The 21,377-nt window shown below is 47.6% G+C and overlaps 1 protein-coding gene across 1 annotated transcript in view; it reads left to right on the forward strand.

Annotated features, from left to right (window-relative positions):
- The first annotated feature begins 214 nt into the window (after nucleotides 1-214).
- The window catches only part of LOC147605246 (K-stimulated pyrophosphate-energized sodium pump protein), a 191,581-nt gene continuing 170,418 nt past the window's right edge, over nucleotides 215-21,377 (forward strand). Inside the window, exon 1 of the mRNA XM_086793782.1 lies at nucleotides 215-490. Within this exon, the coding sequence (XP_086649908.1) occupies nucleotides 413-490 (78 nt within the window). The 5' untranslated portion in view covers nucleotides 215-412. The remainder of the gene's footprint in view (nucleotides 491-21,377) is intronic.

Here is a 21,377-nt window from a genome sequence, read left to right on the forward strand (position 1 = left end):
ATTAACCATGGACAACCAAGGCACAAGGAGAGGAGAGAAAAAAGAAATCATGGATTTCTAAAAAATAAAAGAAAAAAATCCCTTCGGTTGACCCTTTGTATTCCACTCCTGAGTTTCGCTTCTTAATGTTTTTTACATAGCGCATCAACGCTTGGGTTGAGCACTAGTTAATAAATACAATGGAGCTTCAACAAAAATTTTGACTTGTAAAAATGTATTCTTAATTTTTAAAAATCTACAAATTCTCAACAATAACCTTCTGACGATTGTCTGAGTGAGCGAGCTCAACATCAACGGGTCGAAGTGCTGAAGTCGCTCTCGAGGGTTTCTTTGTTGTACAGGGGCGATTAGGGTTTCGCCTGCTGCCATGTGCTAGTTCTGCCTCCGCGGTTGCGTCTGTCGCCCTTGCGAGATGACGAAGCGATCCCCGCTCGCGCATTCCGATTACGTCGTCGGACTCACCCTCCAATTGCAGCGCCAACTGCAGAAGGTATGTCCATATGATTTTTTCTGAAAACTCTATATTCAATTCCAGGCAGTGAGATTACTGCATGAAAAGAACCCTAGCCCAGGACCTGGAAAATTCTAGCCCATGCACATGAACATTCATGATACGGAAACCCTAGCTCTTGGACAATATAATTCGAAGCACTCATTGAAGATCATAAACATTGCAAAATTTCAAATCATGAAATGGATGTGTAACTATATTATGCACATGAACATCATGACATGGATCGTGCAAATGATTATCATGCAATAAAAAACCTTTAATTATGCACATGATTATCATGAAAAAGATTAGTCTAGACCATGTCCGTTGTCATCACGCAAACCTTTGATTGTGATTATTACAACCTCATGACATGGTGCAATGAAAAATGGTGGGCTTTGCTAATCGACATCTTCAGGCCTAATGAGATATGAAGGAAAAACTTTATTTTGCATCATCATGGAACGAGAAACCTTAGACCATGCTTTGGTGACATCACGTAATGAAAGAATGTAAATGACACCCAAGAAGATCAGGAAATGATAAACTCAAGAGTTCATTCCATAGAGGGAAACATCTTTTTTGAGGGGGCTTAAATGGGGAAACGCTATGCCATCAATGCAGATGCAGGGTAAGGGGAGTCACTTGCACATCAGACACAAGTCCAGCATACTGGTCCTTGCGCACCATGCTGTCCAGTATTTGGCTGTCCGAGATCCCTCTCCATGAGCCCAAACGTGGCCCTGAAGGGGGCTGATGTTGAAATCAATATCCATGTGGCACTCACAAATGTGATGCACATGCCATCCTCGCTAAATTTGGAGCTGTGGGGTAGATGCACCCTTGCTCCATGCTTCTTTTCTGGCCTTTGGGTCTCGTCCAATGGTAGGCTGTGGCTTCACATGGGCTTGGTCATTATCACTAGAAAAAACGCTATCCGAGTTATTGCCTCGAGAACCATTGTATTATTGATAGCCTCCTCCTCACTGGACTTGAAGAGATTTTCAAGCTCTTTGGGATCTAACACAAGAATTGCTGCCATGCTGATCTCATTCTCCTCCACACAAGATTTAGAGAAATTTTTGAGCTTTGGCAACCTGCATCTTAGGTAATTGTTGGTCTTTAAAGAATGAAAACTATGCTGGCTTTGACTTGATGGACATTGGTACCTTCTTGGGATCTTCCACCAATTTACACTTTGTACTTGGGGAAACAGTCTCTGGTGCTACTTCCTATCCTTGAAGTTCTTGGGCATCCTTGGAAACTCCCCCTTGCTAAGTTTCAACCTTGGGTGAAACCTCCACCTTTGTACTTTTGTCCATGGGCTCTGCGGTTGTCAATGCTACTTCTCGGCATTGAATCTTTCTCTCACATTTTGCAAAATTGTACTCTCTTATTTTTTGTATATCTTCATGTCACTCGAATTCTTGCATAATGGAGAACATATCTTTGATTGTCTGCTCCCAAGCCTCTACTCCCAAGCCTCTAACTTATGCCTAGAGTAGGTCTTCAGCTCAAGAACATTTTCCATGTTTTCCATGTTTCCTTGGAGAAGAAAATGCACACCTTGATGGGCTATCTCACCTTGACTTGATATGTGTGCAATTCTAATGCAATACCGAGGGCCCAGGTCTTTTGTGTCATCTCATAATTCACCAAGAGCTAAGGCAATCAAAGGGTCAAGACAGCCAAGGATGTGCTAACGCAAAGGGGTGAAGGACTACAGGTCAAGGGCAGAGTTATCTCAGCCAAGAAAGGTCAAGTTTTCTGTATTTTCTTTTCAGATTTGCATCATTCTAATAAAGCAAATACACCATTCGTGGTGGGGGCCCTACAGAGGGTATTCGCGACCCAATATTGTGTCCTCTCCTCTCTCTCTCTCTCTCTCTCTCTCTCTCTCTCTCTCTCTATTTTCTGAGTTCAGGCGAGCGCATCAGAACGCGCAACCAGTCCTTTAGTTTACCAATAGAATTTTGACTTTATGTTTGCAATTAGGCTTATCTGATTCGGACAAGAAAGGACAGTTTTTGTATAGCCTTGACACACAAATCCAGTGGGAGGTGCGTATGTTTAGGCCAGCCACCTTCGAAGACACACTCTCGCTTGCGCAGAGTGCAGACTTGAAGCATAATGGTGGCAAGCCCAAGACTTCCCAGCCGGCTACTCCCAAGGCTACCACCTCGGGGGGAAAAGGCCAGAACCAAACGGTGCCCATGACCAGGAGTATGAGCGCAATGAATTGCTCAGGTCCTTTGGCTACATAGGTGGCCATAGAGTCGTTGTCTTGTTTGACAGCGGTAGCACGGAGGATGTGGTCACGGAACAGGCCGCTAGGCGGGCTCGTTTCGTCCTGACTTTGGTGGACAAACAGGTTGAGGGTTTTAGCACAGGCATGACAACGAGTGTCAAGTATGAAGCTCTAGGTGCTAAGTTAGTTATTCAGGGCATAGAATTTGTGCGTGATTTTATGGTTGCCCCTCTTGTAGGAGCATACATAATTTTGGGCATTCAGTGGTTTCACAAGTTCCTTCTTGATGTCAAGTGAAACAAGCACACGTTCCAGATCAATCGGAATGTGTCAAATGCCCCAGTGACCATTAAGTGCGAGCAAGGAATTCCTAACTTTTTGCTCTTGCAGGCTAAGCGAGTAGTCAGGAAAGGCGCACATTGTGCGATAATATACATCCAGACAGCCCAGACGGTGGCCAGTGCTTCTGAGAAGTACTCGGCTCTCCATGAAAAGTTCCAGAAGATTTTTCTTTGGGACAGTCTCCCTCCCCGGCTTCCCCCGTCCAGACCGAAGGACCACAAGATTGACCTCCTCCCAGGCTCGGAACCCACGAGCAAGTTTCCGTGTCGCCTTTCCAAGGCAATGGAATCGGAGCTGGATCGCCAACTCCAAGAATTGTTGCAATCTGGCTTCATCCGTCCCAGCGTGTCACCATTTGCAGCACCGATCTTATTTGTCAAGAAGAAAGATGGGTCTTCCTGTTTGTGTGTTGATTATCGTGTACTCAATAAGCTGACTATTAAGAGTAGATTCCCGATGCCTCGAATAGATTATATTCTTGAGAGGCTGAATGGAGTAAAGGTGTTCCCGAAAATTGATTTAAAGAGTGGGTACCACCAGGTGAGGATTGTGGAGGGGGACATCCCCAAGACAGCCTTCCGTACGGAGCGGGCCCACTATGAATTTGTGGTCATGCCATTTGGCTTGACGAACGCCCCAGCTACATTTTACGGCATGATGATGCGTGTTTTCCGAGATTTGATTGGAAAGTGTGTGTTCATATTTCTGGACGACATACTGGTATTTTCAGCTACAGTTGAGGAGCATGACATTGATGTGGAGAAAGTCCTGAAGTTGCTGGAAAGCAACAAGCCCTACGTCAATGAAAAGAAGTCGGAATTTTATTTGTTCCAGGTGCATTACTTGGGATACATAATTAGTACCGAAGGCATTCGACTTGATCCGGCTAAAGTGGCCGAGATTGTCAATTGGGAAATACCTCAGACAGCCTATGACATCAGATCCTTTGTGGGTATATGCCAGGCATACTCCACCCACATAGACAAGTTTTCTGACCTCTCGGCAAATCTCACCGTTCTGCTAAATGGAGTGAAGACAAGAAGGCAACGGATTCGAATGACTCCATGAGCGTTGGAGGCATTCAAGAACCTCAAGGTGGCTTTATTAGAAGCGCTTTGTTTAGCACTTGCCTCGTGGGACGAGCCATTTCAGGTGATCACCGATGCGAGTAACATCGCAATTAGCGGTGTGTTACAACAGAATGGTCATCCAGTAGCTTACATGTCTCGTAAGTTACTGCCCGCAGAGAAAAATTACTCAGTCTACGATCGTGAACTCCTCGCAGATATAATACAGGCCTTGAAACATTGGAAACATTTTCTTAATGGCCGTGACTTTGAGATTCGCACTGACCATCAGGCATTCTGTGGATTCAGACAATGCCAAGTGCACAGTGGAGTGACCGACAACACCGCTGGAGCCAAATATTCTAGCAATTCGGTGGTATGATTGAGTACCTTCCAGGAAAGGCCAATCCAGTGGCCGATGCTTTGAGCAAGAAGAGACAAGTGACTTCGATTCAGACACTAGACTCGACCTTGTTGGTACAGGACTAGATGACATGAAGCACATATACGCGGATTTCCGAGGAATTCGGTACACAGTGGGAACAAGCATTGGATGCTACAGGACCATGTCACTTTCTCATACGCGATGGTTGGCTTTTCTACAAAGGCCGTCTGTGTGTCATGAAGTCGTTCAGGGCAGCTCTTCTCCATGATGCCCATGACGCCATTGCTGGTGGTCATAGGGGCATGAATTCGACTCTGGAGAAATTGGAATGGCAATATTATTGGCCAAAGATGAGGCGAGATGTGTTTACATATGTACAACGTTGTGATATTTGTCAAAAGGTGAAAGCTCCTCGTGGAAAGAAGATAAGGTTGTTACAGCTGTTGCCAATTCTTGAGGGTCCTTTCCAAGATATTTCAATGGACTTTGAAGTGTTATGTCCATGATCAGCAAGGTAAGTGGGAATCATATTTGCCTTTAGTTCAAGCTGTTTTGAATGATTCTTTTTCTTCAGCTATTGGCAGGACTCCATATGAGGCAGCGTTTGGAAGACCTTTCCAGTCGTTTTGACTAGGACCTCGTGTTCAGTACCTGAAGCGAACAGAGTGATGGAGTCTTACCAAGAGATTTTAGAGTCAGTAAGGGACAGGTTGGCTAAAGCGCAAGAGGCTTACACTCGACAGGCCAATAAAGACCAAAGGGATATGAAGTTTTCGGAAGGGGATTGGGTTTATCTTCGGATTATGAAGCAAAGGTTGAAGCAAGTGGGCAAGCGTTGCCCAAAGTTGTCTTTCAGGAGCTTCGGACCTTTTCCCATCCAGAAAAAGATCAATGAGGTTTCCATGCAGTTGAAGCTACCTCTGAGTTGGACTATGCATGATGTGTTTCACGTCAGTTGGTTAAAGCCATATGCAGGTCCAATCCCTTCAGAAGTTAAAGACGAGGCGGAACCAGATATTATTGATGAAGCAGAAGTTATGGTTCCAGAACAGATCCTTTTGCACTGTTTTAAGCATGGCTCAGGTTGAAGACACAGACAGTTCCTCACAAAGTTTCAGGACCGAGGGACCCAAGAAGCGGTATGGTTGACAAAGAGTTTTTTGAAGACTATCTGGCATTATTGACGGATTATTTGGAGGCTATGCAGCTTCCGTCAAGTTAAGCAGAAGGGGATGTCACGTGCATCCCGCACTTGGATGCCATGTAGACATATCTGTACAGAAGGTGCAAGACCTGGGATGGTATACTGGTCCCATGTGAGCCCAGTTCCTCACGAAGTTTCAGGACCGAGGGACCCAAGAAGCGGTATGGTTGACAAAGAGTTTTTTGAAGACTATCCGGCATTATTGACGGATTATTTGGAGGCTATGCAGCTTCCGTCAAGTTAAGCAGAAGGGGATGTCACGTGCATCCCGCACTTGGATGCCATGTAGACATATCTGTACAGAAGGTGCAATACCTGGGATGGTATACTGGTCCCATGTGAGCCCAGTCCGAGACGAGTCAGCCAGGGTTCCATACCAATCGTCCGAGGTCAGCTGTGCATTGTCCTGCACATGAGTCCAAGGTTAGGTGTGCATCGTCCTGCACATGAAACAGTGCCAGTCCGTGCTGTGAGTCTACCTCTGGAATGATGTCAGTGATTCTGTGTATCTGGTATGGTACTGGATGCCAGATCATTGTGTAGATAGTTAGGGTTTTCACCCCCATGGGGGCTAGGAAGGCCTTGGCTGTACCCACCAGCCATGGATAGGCCGTGGAGGGCTGTAGGACAGCCCTAGGGGCAGGCTAGGGGTAGCATACAGGTTGTCCAGCCTTTTTATGGCTGTAAGGGCAAGTATGGGGTAGCCCGTACAGGCTGCCTAGTCTCCAAACAGCATGCATACAGTGCCTAGGCCTGTTAGAAAACATGCTCCTAATGCCCAGCCATCCATGAGAGCATGCGCAACATTTAAGAGGATTTTTCTAGCATTTATTGCTATTTATCAGTCGTGGGCTGAATTTCTGCCAGCCGATTGGAATTAGAGCTGGCCGATTGCCTTTATGGGTAGTATAAATACCGAGGGCCCAAGTCTTTTGTGTCATCTCATAATTCACCAAGAGCGAAGGCAATGAAAGGGCCAGGACAGCCAAGGATTTGCTAACGCAAAGGGGGAAGGACTGTAGGTCAAGGGCAGAGTTATCTCAGCCAAGAAAGGTCAAGTTTTCTGTATTTTCTTTTCAGATTTGCATCATTCTAATAAAGCAAATACACCATTCGTGGTGGGGGCCCTTCAGAGGGTATTCGGGACCCAATATTGTGTCCTCTCCTCTCTCCCTCTCTCTCTCTCTATTCTTTGCACATCTTCATTTAGTTTTGTGCGTTAATTCCGTCGCGAAAATTGTGCTGATTTTTGAGCATTTGAAGTTGCCGATCTCCCCCGAAGCTTCTGCATGTTACAGCAACTCTCAAGACAGCAATTCCCCTTGGATCTTGTGGAACACCACCAGCCAACCTCCTGGGAATTTCTTCCATGTCTTGTGTTCCTTGCCTTGGGCCTCATACCTGTGCACTTTATTGTACCTTGGACCTGCGCACCTTCATCTAGGACTGAATCAGTGTTTAGCCTTGTCGAGCTTGATGCTGAAACAATGTTACTTGGTCCCCACACCACCAAAAGATCAAGACACGCGCAATGATTTCATCCATGCGCAATGCATTACGGGTGAGTGCAGCGTGTGCAGCAAGAATATCTCAGAATCAGCTTGAAGCTCTGATACCAATGTCATATGCGGAGGTTCTAGGAGTCTTCTTTCAGCCCTAGACACCATCTTGGAACGTGCTTGATGCGAAACGCATACAGAAGATGGAGAAGAGAGAGAGAGAGAGAGTTGAGTATTTAGTATATTCGTGATGTACAAAAAGGTCTATAAGTCTTGTAGCCATAGGCTTGAAGGAGATAGCACAGGCGGAAGCATAAACAGTAAACATATGAGAGTGCAAAGGAGATTGAGAGAGTTGGACAAGATCACCTTTTATAACAGCAGTAAAGCTTTACAATGGCAATGGCCAGCAACTCAATGTTGAACAATGTGCAAGGGAAGTGGATGGTTGAGTGAATAATGGGGAACTCCTTATATAGTGCAATAGGGACCTGGCCGATTTCCTCTAGAACTGGCCGACTGGTCTTGGACAAATAAATAGAGAAAATCCAGTAAAATACCAGATAAATGGTAAAGCCCCAAAACATAGAGATGCACAAATTCTAACACCCCCTCTACAGCTCATAGTGTGCAAGATTCGGAAGAAGATAAATCGATGAAGATGCAACCATGGACCCTCCAGCACTGCGAATACTGGAATCACCTCGGAGAGAGCATCCACCAACCTGTTTCCTTGAAACAAAATGCCACCACGAACAACAAGGAACTTTGCTTGGCCACGAATTCCCACACAAGTGTGCAGTGAACTCCAAGAACAGATGATAAGCTGCTAGATACACCGCGCCCATAATCCCCAACAGTGGACGGAACACATCATGTCCCAAAAGCCTTGAACAATGAACTTGGAACAGATCCAGTTCACAATCTCTGCTGTACCAAAGATAACCATGTCATGCCAGATGTCTAATGCTTGGAACTCCGAATCACGGTCCCCATGCACTAGTAAGTGGAGCTGCAATCAGCCCCCTCACCCGCACACAACCCTCTTCTGGCTGGAAGCACATGGGGGGAAATTGCATGTGTACTAGAGAAGTACACCATCTGGGTTCTCCCGAGCCAGAAGCGCCCTGGGAGCCCTAGAAGTCTGGGAGCCCTAGAAGTGGTACTAGAATCTGTATCACTATCCTGTGTCGTGTCTTTGCCTTTTCTCTGAGATGAAGCCTTGCCCTTGGTCTTGTCCTTCTTCTTGGACAAACAATCTTTAGACAGATGGCCTCTTTTTGCACAAGTAAAGCAGCGACTCAGACCTTTCTTTTGAAGTGAGAAAAGTGCCTGGTCAGAACTGTTGACTAACACCTTCAACTTACCCTCTGAGATGAGAACCCTGCGAGATGAGAACGGATGACTCCTCCAAAAGTAGGGATCTAAGATCATCAAAATCCAACTGAGTGGATGTGACCTGGCACTGTAAAGATCGAGAAATCACATCATAGTCCAGCTTGGTGAGGATAAGAGCAGCCAGCTGAGAAGAAGACAAAGCCCCTCGAAGCTTCCGCATGTTACAGGTGCTCAGGGGATGGGGGAGGGCTAGCCCTTCAGGTCTCTCACCACTGCATTTCGATAGTACCAGTCACAGCCCCACCTACAATTCATTGGCAACCAGGCTAATGCCAGTGATGAGAGATTTACAGTAGCATCGCAGCCTGGCACACATGGCGAGCTAGATGCAGTGAAGCCATTGAGGGTACCCACACTCCGTGAGTTGAGTCTATCAGGAGCATTTGGCTCAATATCATACATACCCTCCGCGGCCAGTGGGAGAAGTTGCAGGGAGGCTCTGATTGCATGAGGAAGTGGCGAGAAGCTTTCTTGAGGCTTTGACAGCATATCCCTTTTCTCACTGATAGAGGTGGTGACCCCACTTGGCATTACAGACCACCTGTGTGGTGGTCCCCCCCCCCCCCCTCCCCGTGTTGAGATAGCCTTCTCCTCATAGAGCGGCCAGCCGGAGGAGAAGTCTCTTTCTCCTCTTTTGATTATTTGATCCTTGGCCTGTACATAAGGCGAGTTTATATCTATATATACCTAGATGAATCCAGTAACATGCCCAAATTCACCTTTTAGGAACGTGCATGTCATATACTCATGGTAGTCAACCCACAAGACTATATAACTATCAACTCCATTATGCATAGTATGGCGAGTTTGTATCTAGCCCTTCGTGGTTGTATTTAGCACTTTGTGGCTGTTTTCATTAACTAATAGAAGGATCTTTTTCCCCAAAAAAAAAAACCCACAGTTGTAGAGCATCAACACAAGCTCGATTGGGAAGCCATGCAACTCCAGCAATATCTAACACTAGCAACCTTATAGGCCAGTCAATAGCAGCACTTCCCCAAATGGCATATGGTGCCATTTTTCCACCACCCCATCCACCATCGTCGTTCGTGCTCACCAAACTTTAATAAGTATGATGGTAAGTGTGATCAATCTATGACCCGAGCTCTAAATAGCGAGGTGCTCAAACAAATCAACCTTTTGGCTAACATTTACTGCAATTGCTGACATTTACTCCAGTTGTGTCATGTGCAAGACATGTGCTAGTTAATTCCCAGGGCTGATCCCTCAAGGGCAACAGATAAAGAAACATACTAGAAGATAGATTAGGAGCTTGCGCTCCTAGGTTTGGAGCAGGAGAACCTTGCAGGAGGCTGTTGGCTAGTTTTGATGTAGAATTTCTATGTGGGCTGCAGCATGATATTGGAATATTTGTCCTAGACGTGGCCGACAGCAGGTCGGCCAGTGCATAGAGGGTTTTCAGCCTCTCTATATAGAGGGCACACTTGCTCATGGTTAGATGATTCAGTTCTTTAGGAGATGAGTCATGACTCATAGATTTAGACTTAGATCTAGCTGTTTTACCACCTTTTTGATGAGGCAGCCTTGTTAGAATTTGTGCATCTCTATGTTTTGGGGCTTTACCATTTATCTGGTATTTTATTGGATTTTCTACTATTTATTTGTCCAGGGCCAGTCGGCCAGGTCCCTATTGCACTATATAAGGAGTTCCCCATTATTCACTCAACCATCTGTGAAGAAATGGCACTTTTTCCAGCCCTAAAAAGGGACTTTTTGTATATTTTATATTTTATATTTTTTGGGGGTTTTTTGTCTTGGCTGTTGGCCTACACCTTTATGGTGACCGACCAGCACCCCCCCTTCACTATATATATATATAGTGAAGGGGGTTTTTTGTCTTGGCTGTTGGCCTACACCTTTATGGTGACCGACCAGCACCCCCCCTTCACTATATATAGCATTGCTTATACCTCATCATTCATGTACCACTTCATCACCATATCAGGTACCATCTGGCCGCCTACAGCAGGGGCTCATCTCTGCGTTTTCCTCTGCTGGTCCAGGCCGCCTTCTGCAGGGCTCACATCAGCCTTACCACAGGCTGTTTCTTGGCGCTTACATCAGGCCTTCTTCTGCTCCACATCTACGTTTTACTTCAGCACATCTCAGCGCCTACATCAGAGCATACATCAGCGTTTATACATCAGCTTACATCAGTGCTTTGCTTACGTCAGGGCTTATATCAGCGTTTATCTCAGCCTTCTTCAGCGCATACATGAGGCGTGCTTACCTTCAGCATATCTTGTGTGTTTTGGCACAGCCCTTGGGACAGCAGCCCTCTTTGCTACTTCAGGACAGCAGCCCTCTCTCCTACATCGGGACGGCAGCCCTCTGCTACATCGGGACAACAGCTCCCTCTGCTACATTGGGACAACAGCCCTCTCTGCTTCAGGTACGCAGCACCCGTGTCACCAGAGCTTGCACCACTCGGGACGGCAGCCCTCTCTGCTTCAGGTACGTAACACCCCTGTCATCAGAGACTGCACCACCATCATCGTCATCGACATTACCTTTTTCCGCTACCACTATCACCTCAGAGTGCTTTGCCTCACATCGACGCAAGCCTTCGTCATCGACCGTGCTTCAGCTCCGACGTCTTCTCTGCCTCAGTATTGGTCTTCTTTCTGCTCAAAGTCACCTCTCATATGAGGGCTCTTGTACATATCTGCACTCACCCTTTTATATATATTCACTCACATATTTCATGTTGTGTGGTTTTACTCTGATCTCTCGTATATTTGGTCCTTTTGTCCTTTCGTCCTCACATGGAATCAAAGTTATCGTGAGCAAAGGGATTGAAGACCTCGAGAGCACACATCATGGATCATCTACCTGCACTCCCGGAGGACCGATTCTTCTCACCAGAAGATGCTTCTCCGAACTCTGATCCGGACCACATAGGGAATGGGATTTCTTACTCAGTGGAGAATCCTGTTCAAGATCATACTTTGGGAGATGATCAACCCATGCACATCACCTCATCCACACCACCTTTGCCATCTCTGACTTTATCAGATTTTGATTCCAGAGGGGGATACATTCCTTCTGCCATTGTGTTTGTGTGGGACCCTAGCATACTTCATCTTCTCTCATGGTCCCCTTTTTGGCCTGAGAGTGGGTGTGAAGAAACAGGTCAGCTCCTACATCAGAGCATACATCAGCGTTTATACATCAGCTTACATCAGCGCTTTGCTTCAGCCACATCTGTGTTTTGCTGCAACATACATCAGCACTACACATCAGCCCACATCTGCGCTTACATCAGGCTTACGTCAGGGCATATATAAGCGTTTATCTCAGTCTTCTTCAACGCATACATGAGGGCTCACATCCGTGCTTACCTTTGTGAGGTGAAAACAAGAAAAAAAGAACCACGCCTCTATAGCCCTTCACCTCCCAAACTTGGAATAACAACACGAACGGGGGCACCACCAGCCACCGGCTGGAACACTTCTCTCAGTTCACCACACCACCCACGCCAGAAAGACAGCACAAAACAGGGGAACCATTATATTCCCAGTCACAACACTTCATACAAGCTTCTCCCGACGCAGAAGCCTTACTCACACAACCACAAACACTCAGGCCTGGATTTACTGCCAAGGGAATTCCACCACGGCCACACCACCTCGGGAATTACGACCTTGCGTCTGACGACCAAGCCTCTGCAACCACGAACACATTAACACTCTGACCTGTTCACTGCCCTCTCACCTGCATGCTGTGCCAATCACACCAAAAAGAACCCGGCCACTCTCTCTTCAGAGGGCGCCCCGCCAGCTAACCCTCATCTCTCTCTGCAGCCCATCACTTCTGTGTGTGTCGTCAGCAGCAGCAGCTACACCAACATCTCTCTCTCTGCCTCTCTCTGTGCTGATCCTCTGCCAGCCACTTCAAACCCAAGCACCACTTGCCCCTTAAACCCCTTCTCTTTGACGTGCTATCAGCCCCACCAGCCTCTGCACGATCCTTTTTACGGCCACACGTGCCCTCTTCACTGCTCCCTCTTTGCCACCCTGTCTTCAGCACCTACCTGTGCTTCCACTTCCGGCTTCACCTACGCAGCCCACACCAGTCCACGCTTTGCCAGCCTGTCACCTCTGTCCGCTTGTCCACAACCCTCTGCAACTGCACCCAAAGCGGCTCTTCTTCTCTCACATGTTGGTCAGCCACACGACCACCACCTCGAGAGCCGCCAGCAGCTGCTCTCCGCACTCTGGTATCCGGCACCTTCCAACGCTAGTCAGCTGCGCTCGCTTCAGAGGGCTCCCCTTTCTACAAGCCGGCACCTTCCAGCCACACGCCTTCAGCCACACTGCTAACCCCCAGGGCGACCTCCTCTGCATATGCCTGCGGCTGCGCCGAGCTGCTCTGCATAGCCCGGGCCCCTGCGCTTCTGAGGCCGTCAGCCAGCCCAAGGCGGCTCCTCCACGTTGCGTTACCACCATGAGGCGGCTTCCTCACAGCATATGCCTGCGGGGCTGCGCCTGAGAACCCCAACAAACAAGGCGGCCACTTCTCTTTTTCTGCAGCTGCGCATCACTTGCCGACTCGCCAACTCTCCAGCTTCTTCCTTTCACGTGCTGGCCGTTGCGCTTGCAGGAGCTCTAGCCTCCACGTGGTCTATTGCTTTGGTTGGCCACGTTTATTATTTATTCTTTCATTTTGTTTAAAGCCTAATGGATGGCCACCATAACATTCCTTTTCACACCCTGTTCAATGCTACCTTGGCCCTTTAATCTTTAATTGCTCCCCACGCTTTCCACACACTTGAATACAGCTTCGAGTGCCCATTGTACTTGGGAGGCGCACACATTCAGAGCCATCAAGTGGCTGATACCACCTGCCAGCTGACCGTACTCCGGACAGGCCTGCACAAGCCCACAACCAAACCGTCCACCCTGAACACCTGCCAATGCATTCCCGAGCAATACTCTCACACATGCCATGCATCCATATGTACACAAGCCCAAAACACCTCTCAGAAAAACGCCTGACATACTTTGCCAACCCCCCTATCTGCTAGAGCATTCATGCTCAGCAACAAAAAGATAAAGTCCAATAGCTATCTACCAGGATCAAAAGGAAACAGTTGTAACTCACCATCCTATTCCCCAACATCTGTGAAACACCATGGCTGTATCACTACATACCAAATGTCAACTGTAGCCGCCACAAAATCATTTCCGTCCATCATCTGATAAGCATTCACAGACTCTGACCACACAGCATCATCCTCAAGCCTTCGCTCTTCACTCACAAAACAACAAACCTTCTCGTCTTCAAAACCTGTGGCATTGCAGCATTTAGCATCCAATTCATCAATACCAGTGAAGGCCAGGTTCCAACATTTTGACCTTTATGCACACAAAGATCCAGATCCTTTCCAACAGCAGTATCCACAAGCACTTCCAGCTCTTGTAAAATAGGCATCTCTTCACAACCATACGACTCAACTGGTTCAGAACCCTTATCATCCATGCACTTTGCCTTTAGCATTTCAGCAATCCGCAAAGAAGCCTTAGCTACACTCTCGACCATCTTTGCATCCATGTCTATCTCTGGCTCCTGTTCATCAAGGCTAGCAACTTCCCACACGTCATCCTCAAGCACGATACTCACATCACAACGCTCTTCATCAGCCAAATCTACATGCATACCTTCTTGAGTGTTGCCAACCCCCCTGGTATCATCGTCCAAAGACTCCCAAGCACATAATGCATCAAAGGAAAAAACATCCACTTCATTCGTCGCAGGTACCAGACCACCATCAAGCTGTCCAAGAAAATCCATAATAATAGGATCTTCCTCCATGCTCTCCACATCTGCATCACAAACCATCTTCACTTCATCACAAGTCTCTACCCCATCCTCCTCCCTTGTAGAATCTAACAAAGAATCATCCTCAAAGCATTCTGTATCCAATTCCTTTTCCTTCTTATCATCAGCCAATCCCAAGGCATCATCCTCTTTGCTTCCATGTGCATGCATGTCATCCAGATCTGAATGCAAATGATCTTCAATAGAGCCCTTCAAATCACTGTCATCAGCCAATCCCAAGACATCATCCTCTTTGCTTCCATGTGCATGCATGTCATCCAGATCTGAATGCAAATGATCTTCAATAGAGCCCTTCAAATCACTGTCATGAACACCTATGACATCCAAATCCAAAGAAGAATCCACTGGCAACTCCTCATCTTCACTTTGCTCCTTCACCTGCTTTTCATCCACCTTCACATGCTTTAATGACTTTGGAAAAAAATCAGAAGGCATATAGAACATCCCCCTTTGTACCTGTATAGGCCTTTGAGGCTCTTGTATAATCAAACTTTGCGTAGGACTCTTATCCACCTCAACCAAATTTACCTGCATATCCCTTGCAGACACAACACCTTCATACGGATAAATACCCATCTCCATCTGCTTCAAAATCTTGCCTTCTTTTTCCCTAGCAACCCTAACTGCATCATCAAATGACTTGGGATTCTTCAACTCAACCCTGACCTTCAAATGGGGTAACAAACCATCAATAAACAAGCTCTTCTTCAAAAACATAGGAGGTACTTCCTGCTTCAATGTCATACACCACTTACCCCACAAACATGTAAATACCTTCACAAAATCATCCAGTGATTGCCCATGGACCTGCTTCAAGATGCTCAACTCCTGCCAAAGCACACTAGAATCCTCCACTTGCTGAAAACGCTCCAAAAGGCCTTCTTTCAACCTGTCTAAGGTCAAAACACCATGTAGCTCACCTGCCGCATCCTGTGCTTCAAAATCCTTAAGCCAGCTTCGGGCATCTCCCTTCAAGAAAATCTTTATCAGCTTCAGAACCTGCTCTTCATCTGTAACATGATTGCTAATGCATGCCAACTCCATTTGCTCCAAAAAGTCACACACATCTTCACCCTTCCTACCATGAAATTCTGGATAAGACCACATTATGAAAACCTGTAACAATCCCTGAGCTCTCCTCCGTGGGACATACACCCTTCTAGGAAAAGAACAACACTAGAGCTCTCCTCAGTGGGGGCACCAGAAGAATGTGAGGTGAAAACAAGAAAAAAAGAACCACGCCTCTATAGCCCTTCACCTCCCAAACTTGGAATAACAACACGAACGGGGGCACCACCAGCCACCGGCTGGAACACTTCTCCCAGTTCACCACACCACCCACTCTAGAAAGACAGCACAAAACAGGGGCACCATTATATTCCCAGTCACAACACTTCATACAAGCTTCTCCCGACACAGAAGCCTTACTCACACAACCCAAAACACTCAGGCCTGGATTTACTGCCAAGGGAATTCCACCACGGCCACACCACCTCGGGAATTACGACCAAGCCTCTGCAACCACGAACACATTAACACTCTGACCTGTCACTGCCCTCTCGCCTGCATGCTGTGCCAATCACACCAGAAAGAACCCGGCCACTCTCTCTTCAGAGGGCGCCCCGCCAGCTAACCCTCATCTCTCTGTGCAGCCCATCACTTCTGTGTGTGTCGTCAGCAGCAGCTACACCAACATCTCTCTCTCTGTCTCTCTCTGTGCTGATCCTCTGCCAGCCACTTCAAACCCAAGCACCACCTGCCCCTTAAACCCCTTCTCTTTGACGTGCTATCAGCCCCACCAGCCTTTGCACGATCCTTTTTACGGCCACACGTGCCCTCTTCACTGCTCCCTCTTTGCCACCCTGTCTTCAGTACCTACCTGTGCTTCCACTTCCGGCTTCACCTACGCGGCCCACACCAGCCCACGCTTTGCCAGCCTGTCACCTCTGTCCGCTTGTCCACAACCCTCTGCAACTGCACCCAAAGCGGCTCTTCTTCTCTCACACGTTGGTCAGCCACACGACCACCACCTCGAGAGCCGCCAGCAGCTGCTCTCCGCACTCTAGTATCCGGCACCTTCCAGCGCTAGTCAGCTGCGCTCGCTTCAGAGGGCTCCCCTTTCTACAAGCCGGCACCTTCCAGCCACACGCCTTCAGCCGCACTGCTAACCCCCAGGGCGACCTTCTGTGCATATGCCTGCGGCTGCGCCCAGCTGCTCTGCATAGCCCGGGCCCCTGCGCTTTTGAGGCCGTCAGCCAGCCCAAGGCGGCTCCTCCACGTTGCGTTACCACCACAAGGCGGCTTCCTCACAGCATATGCCTGCGGCTGCGCCTGAGAACCCCAACAAACAAGGCGGCCACTTCTCTTTTTCTGCAGCTGCGCATCACCTGCCGACTCGCCAACTCTCCAGCTTCTTCCTTTCACGTGCTGGCCGTTGCGCTTGCCGCAGCTCTAGCCTCCACGTGGTCTATTGCTTTGGTTGGCCACGTTTATTATTTATTCTTTCATTTTGTTTAAAGCCTAATGGATGGCCACCATAACATTCCTTTTCACACCTTGTTCAATGCTACCTTGGCCCTTTAATCTTTAATTGCTCCCCACGCTTTCCACACACTTGAATACAGCTTCGAGTGCCCATTGTACTTGGGAGGCGCACACATTCAGAGCCATCAAGTGGCTGATACCACCTGTAGCGCTGACCTTACTCCAGACAGGCCTGCACAAGCCCACAACCAAACCGTCCACCCTGAACACTTGCCAACGCATTCCCGAGCAAAACTCTTACACATGCCATGCATCCATATGTACACAAGCCCAAAACACCTCTCAGAAAAACGCTGACACCTTCAGCATATCTTGTGCGTTTTGGCACAGCCCTTGGGACAGCAGCCCTCTCTGCTACATCGGGACGGCAGCCCTCTCTTCTACATCGGGACAGCAGCCCCCTCTGCTCTACAAGTACGCAACACCCGTGTCACCAGAGCTTGCACCACTCGGGATGGCAGCCCTCTCTGCTTCAGGTACGCAGCACCCGTCATCAGAGACTGCACCACCATCATCGTCATCGACATTACCTTTTTCCGCTGCCACTATCACCTCAGAGTGCTTTGCCTCACACTGACACAAGCCTTTGTCATCGACCGTGCTTTAACTCCGACGTCTTCTCTACCTCGGTACTGGTCTTCTTTTTGCTCAAAGTCACCTCTCATATGAGGGCTCTTGTACATATCTGCACTCACCCTTATATATATATATATTCACTCACATATTTCATGTTGTGTGGTTTTACTCTGATCTCTCGTATATCTGGTCCTTCCGTCCTTTTGCCCTCACATGGAATCAGAGCTATCATGAGCAAGGGGATTGAAGACCTCGAGAGCACACAGCATGGATTGTCTACCCGCACTTCCGGAGTACCGATTCTTCTCACCAGAAGATGCTTCTCCAAACTCTGATTTGGACCACATAGGGAATGGGATTTCTTGCTCAGTGGAGAATCCTGTTCAAGATCATACTTTGGGAGACGATCAACCCATGCACACCCCCTCATCCACACCACCTTTGCCATCACGATCGCCCTCTCTGACTTTATCAAATTTTGATTCTAGATGGGGATACACTGCTTCTGCCATTGTGTTTGTGGGACCCTAGCATACTTCATCTTCTCTCATTGTCCCCTTTTTGACCTGAGAGGGGGTTTGAAGAAACATCACTTTTTCCAGCCCTAAAAAGGGACTTTTTGGATATTTTATATTATATATTTTTGGGGTTTTTGTCTTGGCTGTTGGCCTACACCTTTATGGTGACCGACCAGCACCCCCCTTCGCTATATATAGCATTGCCTATACCTCATCATTCATGTACCACTTCATCGCCATATGAGGTACCATCTGGCCGCCTACAGGAGGGGCTCATCTCTGGGTTTTCCTTGCTGGTCCAGGCTGCCTTTTGCAGGGCTCACATCAGCCTTACCCCACAGGTTGTTTCTTGGCGCTTACATCAGGCCTTCTTCTGCTCCACATCTGCGTTTTACTTTAGCACATGTCAGCGCCTACATCAGAGCATACATCAGCGCTTTACTTCAGCAATCATCTGCGTTTTGCTGCAGCTTACATCAGCGCTACACATCAGCCCACATTTGCGCTTACATTAGGCTTACGTCAGGGCTTATATCAACGTTTATCTCAGCCTTCTTCAGTGCATACATGAGGGCTCACATCCGTGCTTACCCTCAGCATATCTTGTGCGTTTTGGCACAGCCCTTGGGACAGCAACCCTCTCTGCTACATCGGGACGGTAGCCCTCTGCTACTTCGGGACGGCAACCCTCTTTGCTACAAGTATGCAGCACCCGTGTCACTAGAGCTTGAACCACTCGGGACGGCAGCCCTCTTTGCTTTAGGTACGCAGCACCTGTGTCATCAGAGACTGCACCACCATCGTCGTCATTGACGTTACCTTTTTCCGTTGCCACTATCACCTCGGAGTGCTTGCCTCACATCGACGCGAGCCTTCGTCATCGACCGTGCTTGAGCTCCGACGTCTTCTTTGCCTTAGCACTGGTCTTTCTCTGCTCAGAGTCACCTCTCATATGAGGGCTCTTGTACATATCTGCACTCACCCTTTTATATATATTCACTCACATATTTCATGCTATGTGGTTTTACTCTGATCTCTCGTATATCTGGTCCTTCCGTCCTTTTGCCCTCACACCATCCACTTCCCTTGCACATCATTCAACACTCAGTTGCTGGCCATTGCCATTGTAAAGCTTTACTGCCTTTATTAAAGGTGATCTTGTCCAACTCCCTCAATCTCCTTTGCACGCTTTCATATGTTTACTGTTTAAGCTTCCGCTTGTGCTATCTCCTTCATGGTATCATACGCTTAGGTCCAGGCTACTCCAAACTTTGCAAATCTGCCCACCATTCCCTCCTTTGCTGTGCGTTTTTCTCCATATCTTTCCCGGCTGCATATCCGTGACAACAAGTGGCTGCGTTTCCCAACTGTGCTGCGTTTTCAAGTCCAGCTAGCCTGCTATTTGCTGCCGGCCAGTTTGGTGGCTGCGTTTTCTCCTACAGAGGCAAGCTGGCTAGTTTACTTGGCTGCGTTTTCTTCTACAAAGGCAAAAGGTGGAGTTGTGGTTGTGTTGGAGGTTCTTGGTGGATCTTGGACTGTTTTGTTGCTGTCCAGCCTCTTTCTCTCTCAGGTTTGAGAGGGGGCTGATTGTTCCTGGTGCCTCGCTTCGTTGGAAAGCACTTGAGAGAAGTGTTTGAGAGCTGAGATTTGTTCTTTGTTGCTGTGGATATGGCTTCCCTCCTGTACGAACAAGGATGACAAATTGAAAGGACCCAACTATGCTCATTGGAAGCTTCAGATGCGGATCTGGATCATCCACAAGGGTTTGTGGGACATTGTTCAGGGCACTGAAAGGAAGCCTGAGTGTCCTCAAAACTCTAGGCGGTGGACTCAAGATCAGGAGGATGAATTTTGTTAGCACATTCATCCCTAGTTTCTGCCCATTTCTTGTGTCCTTTTGGTCCCTTTTGCATGGCCCTTGATTGTGGGTTGGCCACCCCTATTTTACATATTTTTTTGGGATTTTTCCCAGCCCATTTGGTATTCAGCTCCAGTCGGCCAGCATATTCAGCCACAGTCGGCCAGCACTACCCACCTATAAATAGTTGGGGCTGGCCTCTCACTTTTCATTCAGTCTTGTACATATTTTGCTCCCTCACTTATGAGACTATCTGTGTCTCTTGCTTGGGACTGTTTTGCTTCAGTATATTCAGCATAGTTGCTCCATATCTCTCTCTCTCTCTGGCACTCTCTATTCAGCACACTCTAGTGCCCCTTTTACTTCTGGTCTGTGCACTCTTTCATGGTATCATCGCTCCCGGTTCAGCGATTCCATTTGCTGTCCCAGATTTAGCCCTATTTTCAGTCCCTTCACCTCTGCGTTTTTTTCAGATTTACAGCCCTCTGGTTGCTGCGTTTTCTGGACAGCTTTTGCTGGTTGGTTCTCCTTCAGTTTGGCTTCATCGCTTGCAGCCAGAAGGTAACTTTTCATTAGCGTTTCATTCCTACTTGGAGTTTGGATCTAGGCGGCCTGTTTTTTCAAGACAACAGCCCCTCTTTGGCTGCGTTTTCCTCTCCGATGGACATTCCCTTTTGCAAAGGGGGTTTGTGGTGTTTCGGGCTTTGGTGGCACCCTTGGTACCTATGGAGGACACTTCTTCTTTTGAGATTGTCCGTGTTTTTTTCTTGAGGAGAGCCCAAGCTACTGTCCTTGTTGATGCCTTTCCCTCTTGCACCCTCTTACAGCATATTCCCAGGCCTTGTGTGGCTGCCTTTCCTCTCTATATCAAATCTGCATTTTTTGCTTCCCTCTTTTGGTGACCTCAAGGTTGGAGGTACAGTCGACAAAAGCTTCTGCAATTTTTTGCTACAGTAGGATTTTCGGGTGCTGTCCAGCCTCTTAGGGCTGCGTTTTGGTGGGAGAAAGGGCCCTATATCAGCGTTTTTTGATTTGGATAGTTTTATCTTATGAGGTTTGGTCCTATTGGTTGGATCAATGATGACAGCTTTAGATTTGGCTCTCGTACCACTTTCTTGTTATTTCCTAGATGAGGTAGACAAGTTGGATGATGGTAACTTTCAGTCATGGAAGTTGCAGGTTACATCTATTCTCAGGGAGTATGGTTTGATGGAGTTTCTCTCGTACAAGAATCGGTGCGTGCTGGACCTTGCGTCTGCGGAGGATGTGTGTCGGTGGAGGAAGACTGACGGACAGACCTGTGGCTTTCTCCTCCTGAATTATCAGGATTTGGTTCTTTAACACTTCATCTATGCTTCTGATGATGCTTCTACTTTCTGTGTG

Source organism: Cibotium barometz, chromosome 60, assembly GCF_041138505.1.
Source record: "Cibotium barometz isolate CiBa-2024 chromosome 60, ASM4113850v1, whole genome shotgun sequence".
NCBI classification, from domain to species: domain Eukaryota; kingdom Viridiplantae; phylum Streptophyta; class Polypodiopsida; order Cyatheales; family Cibotiaceae; genus Cibotium; species Cibotium barometz.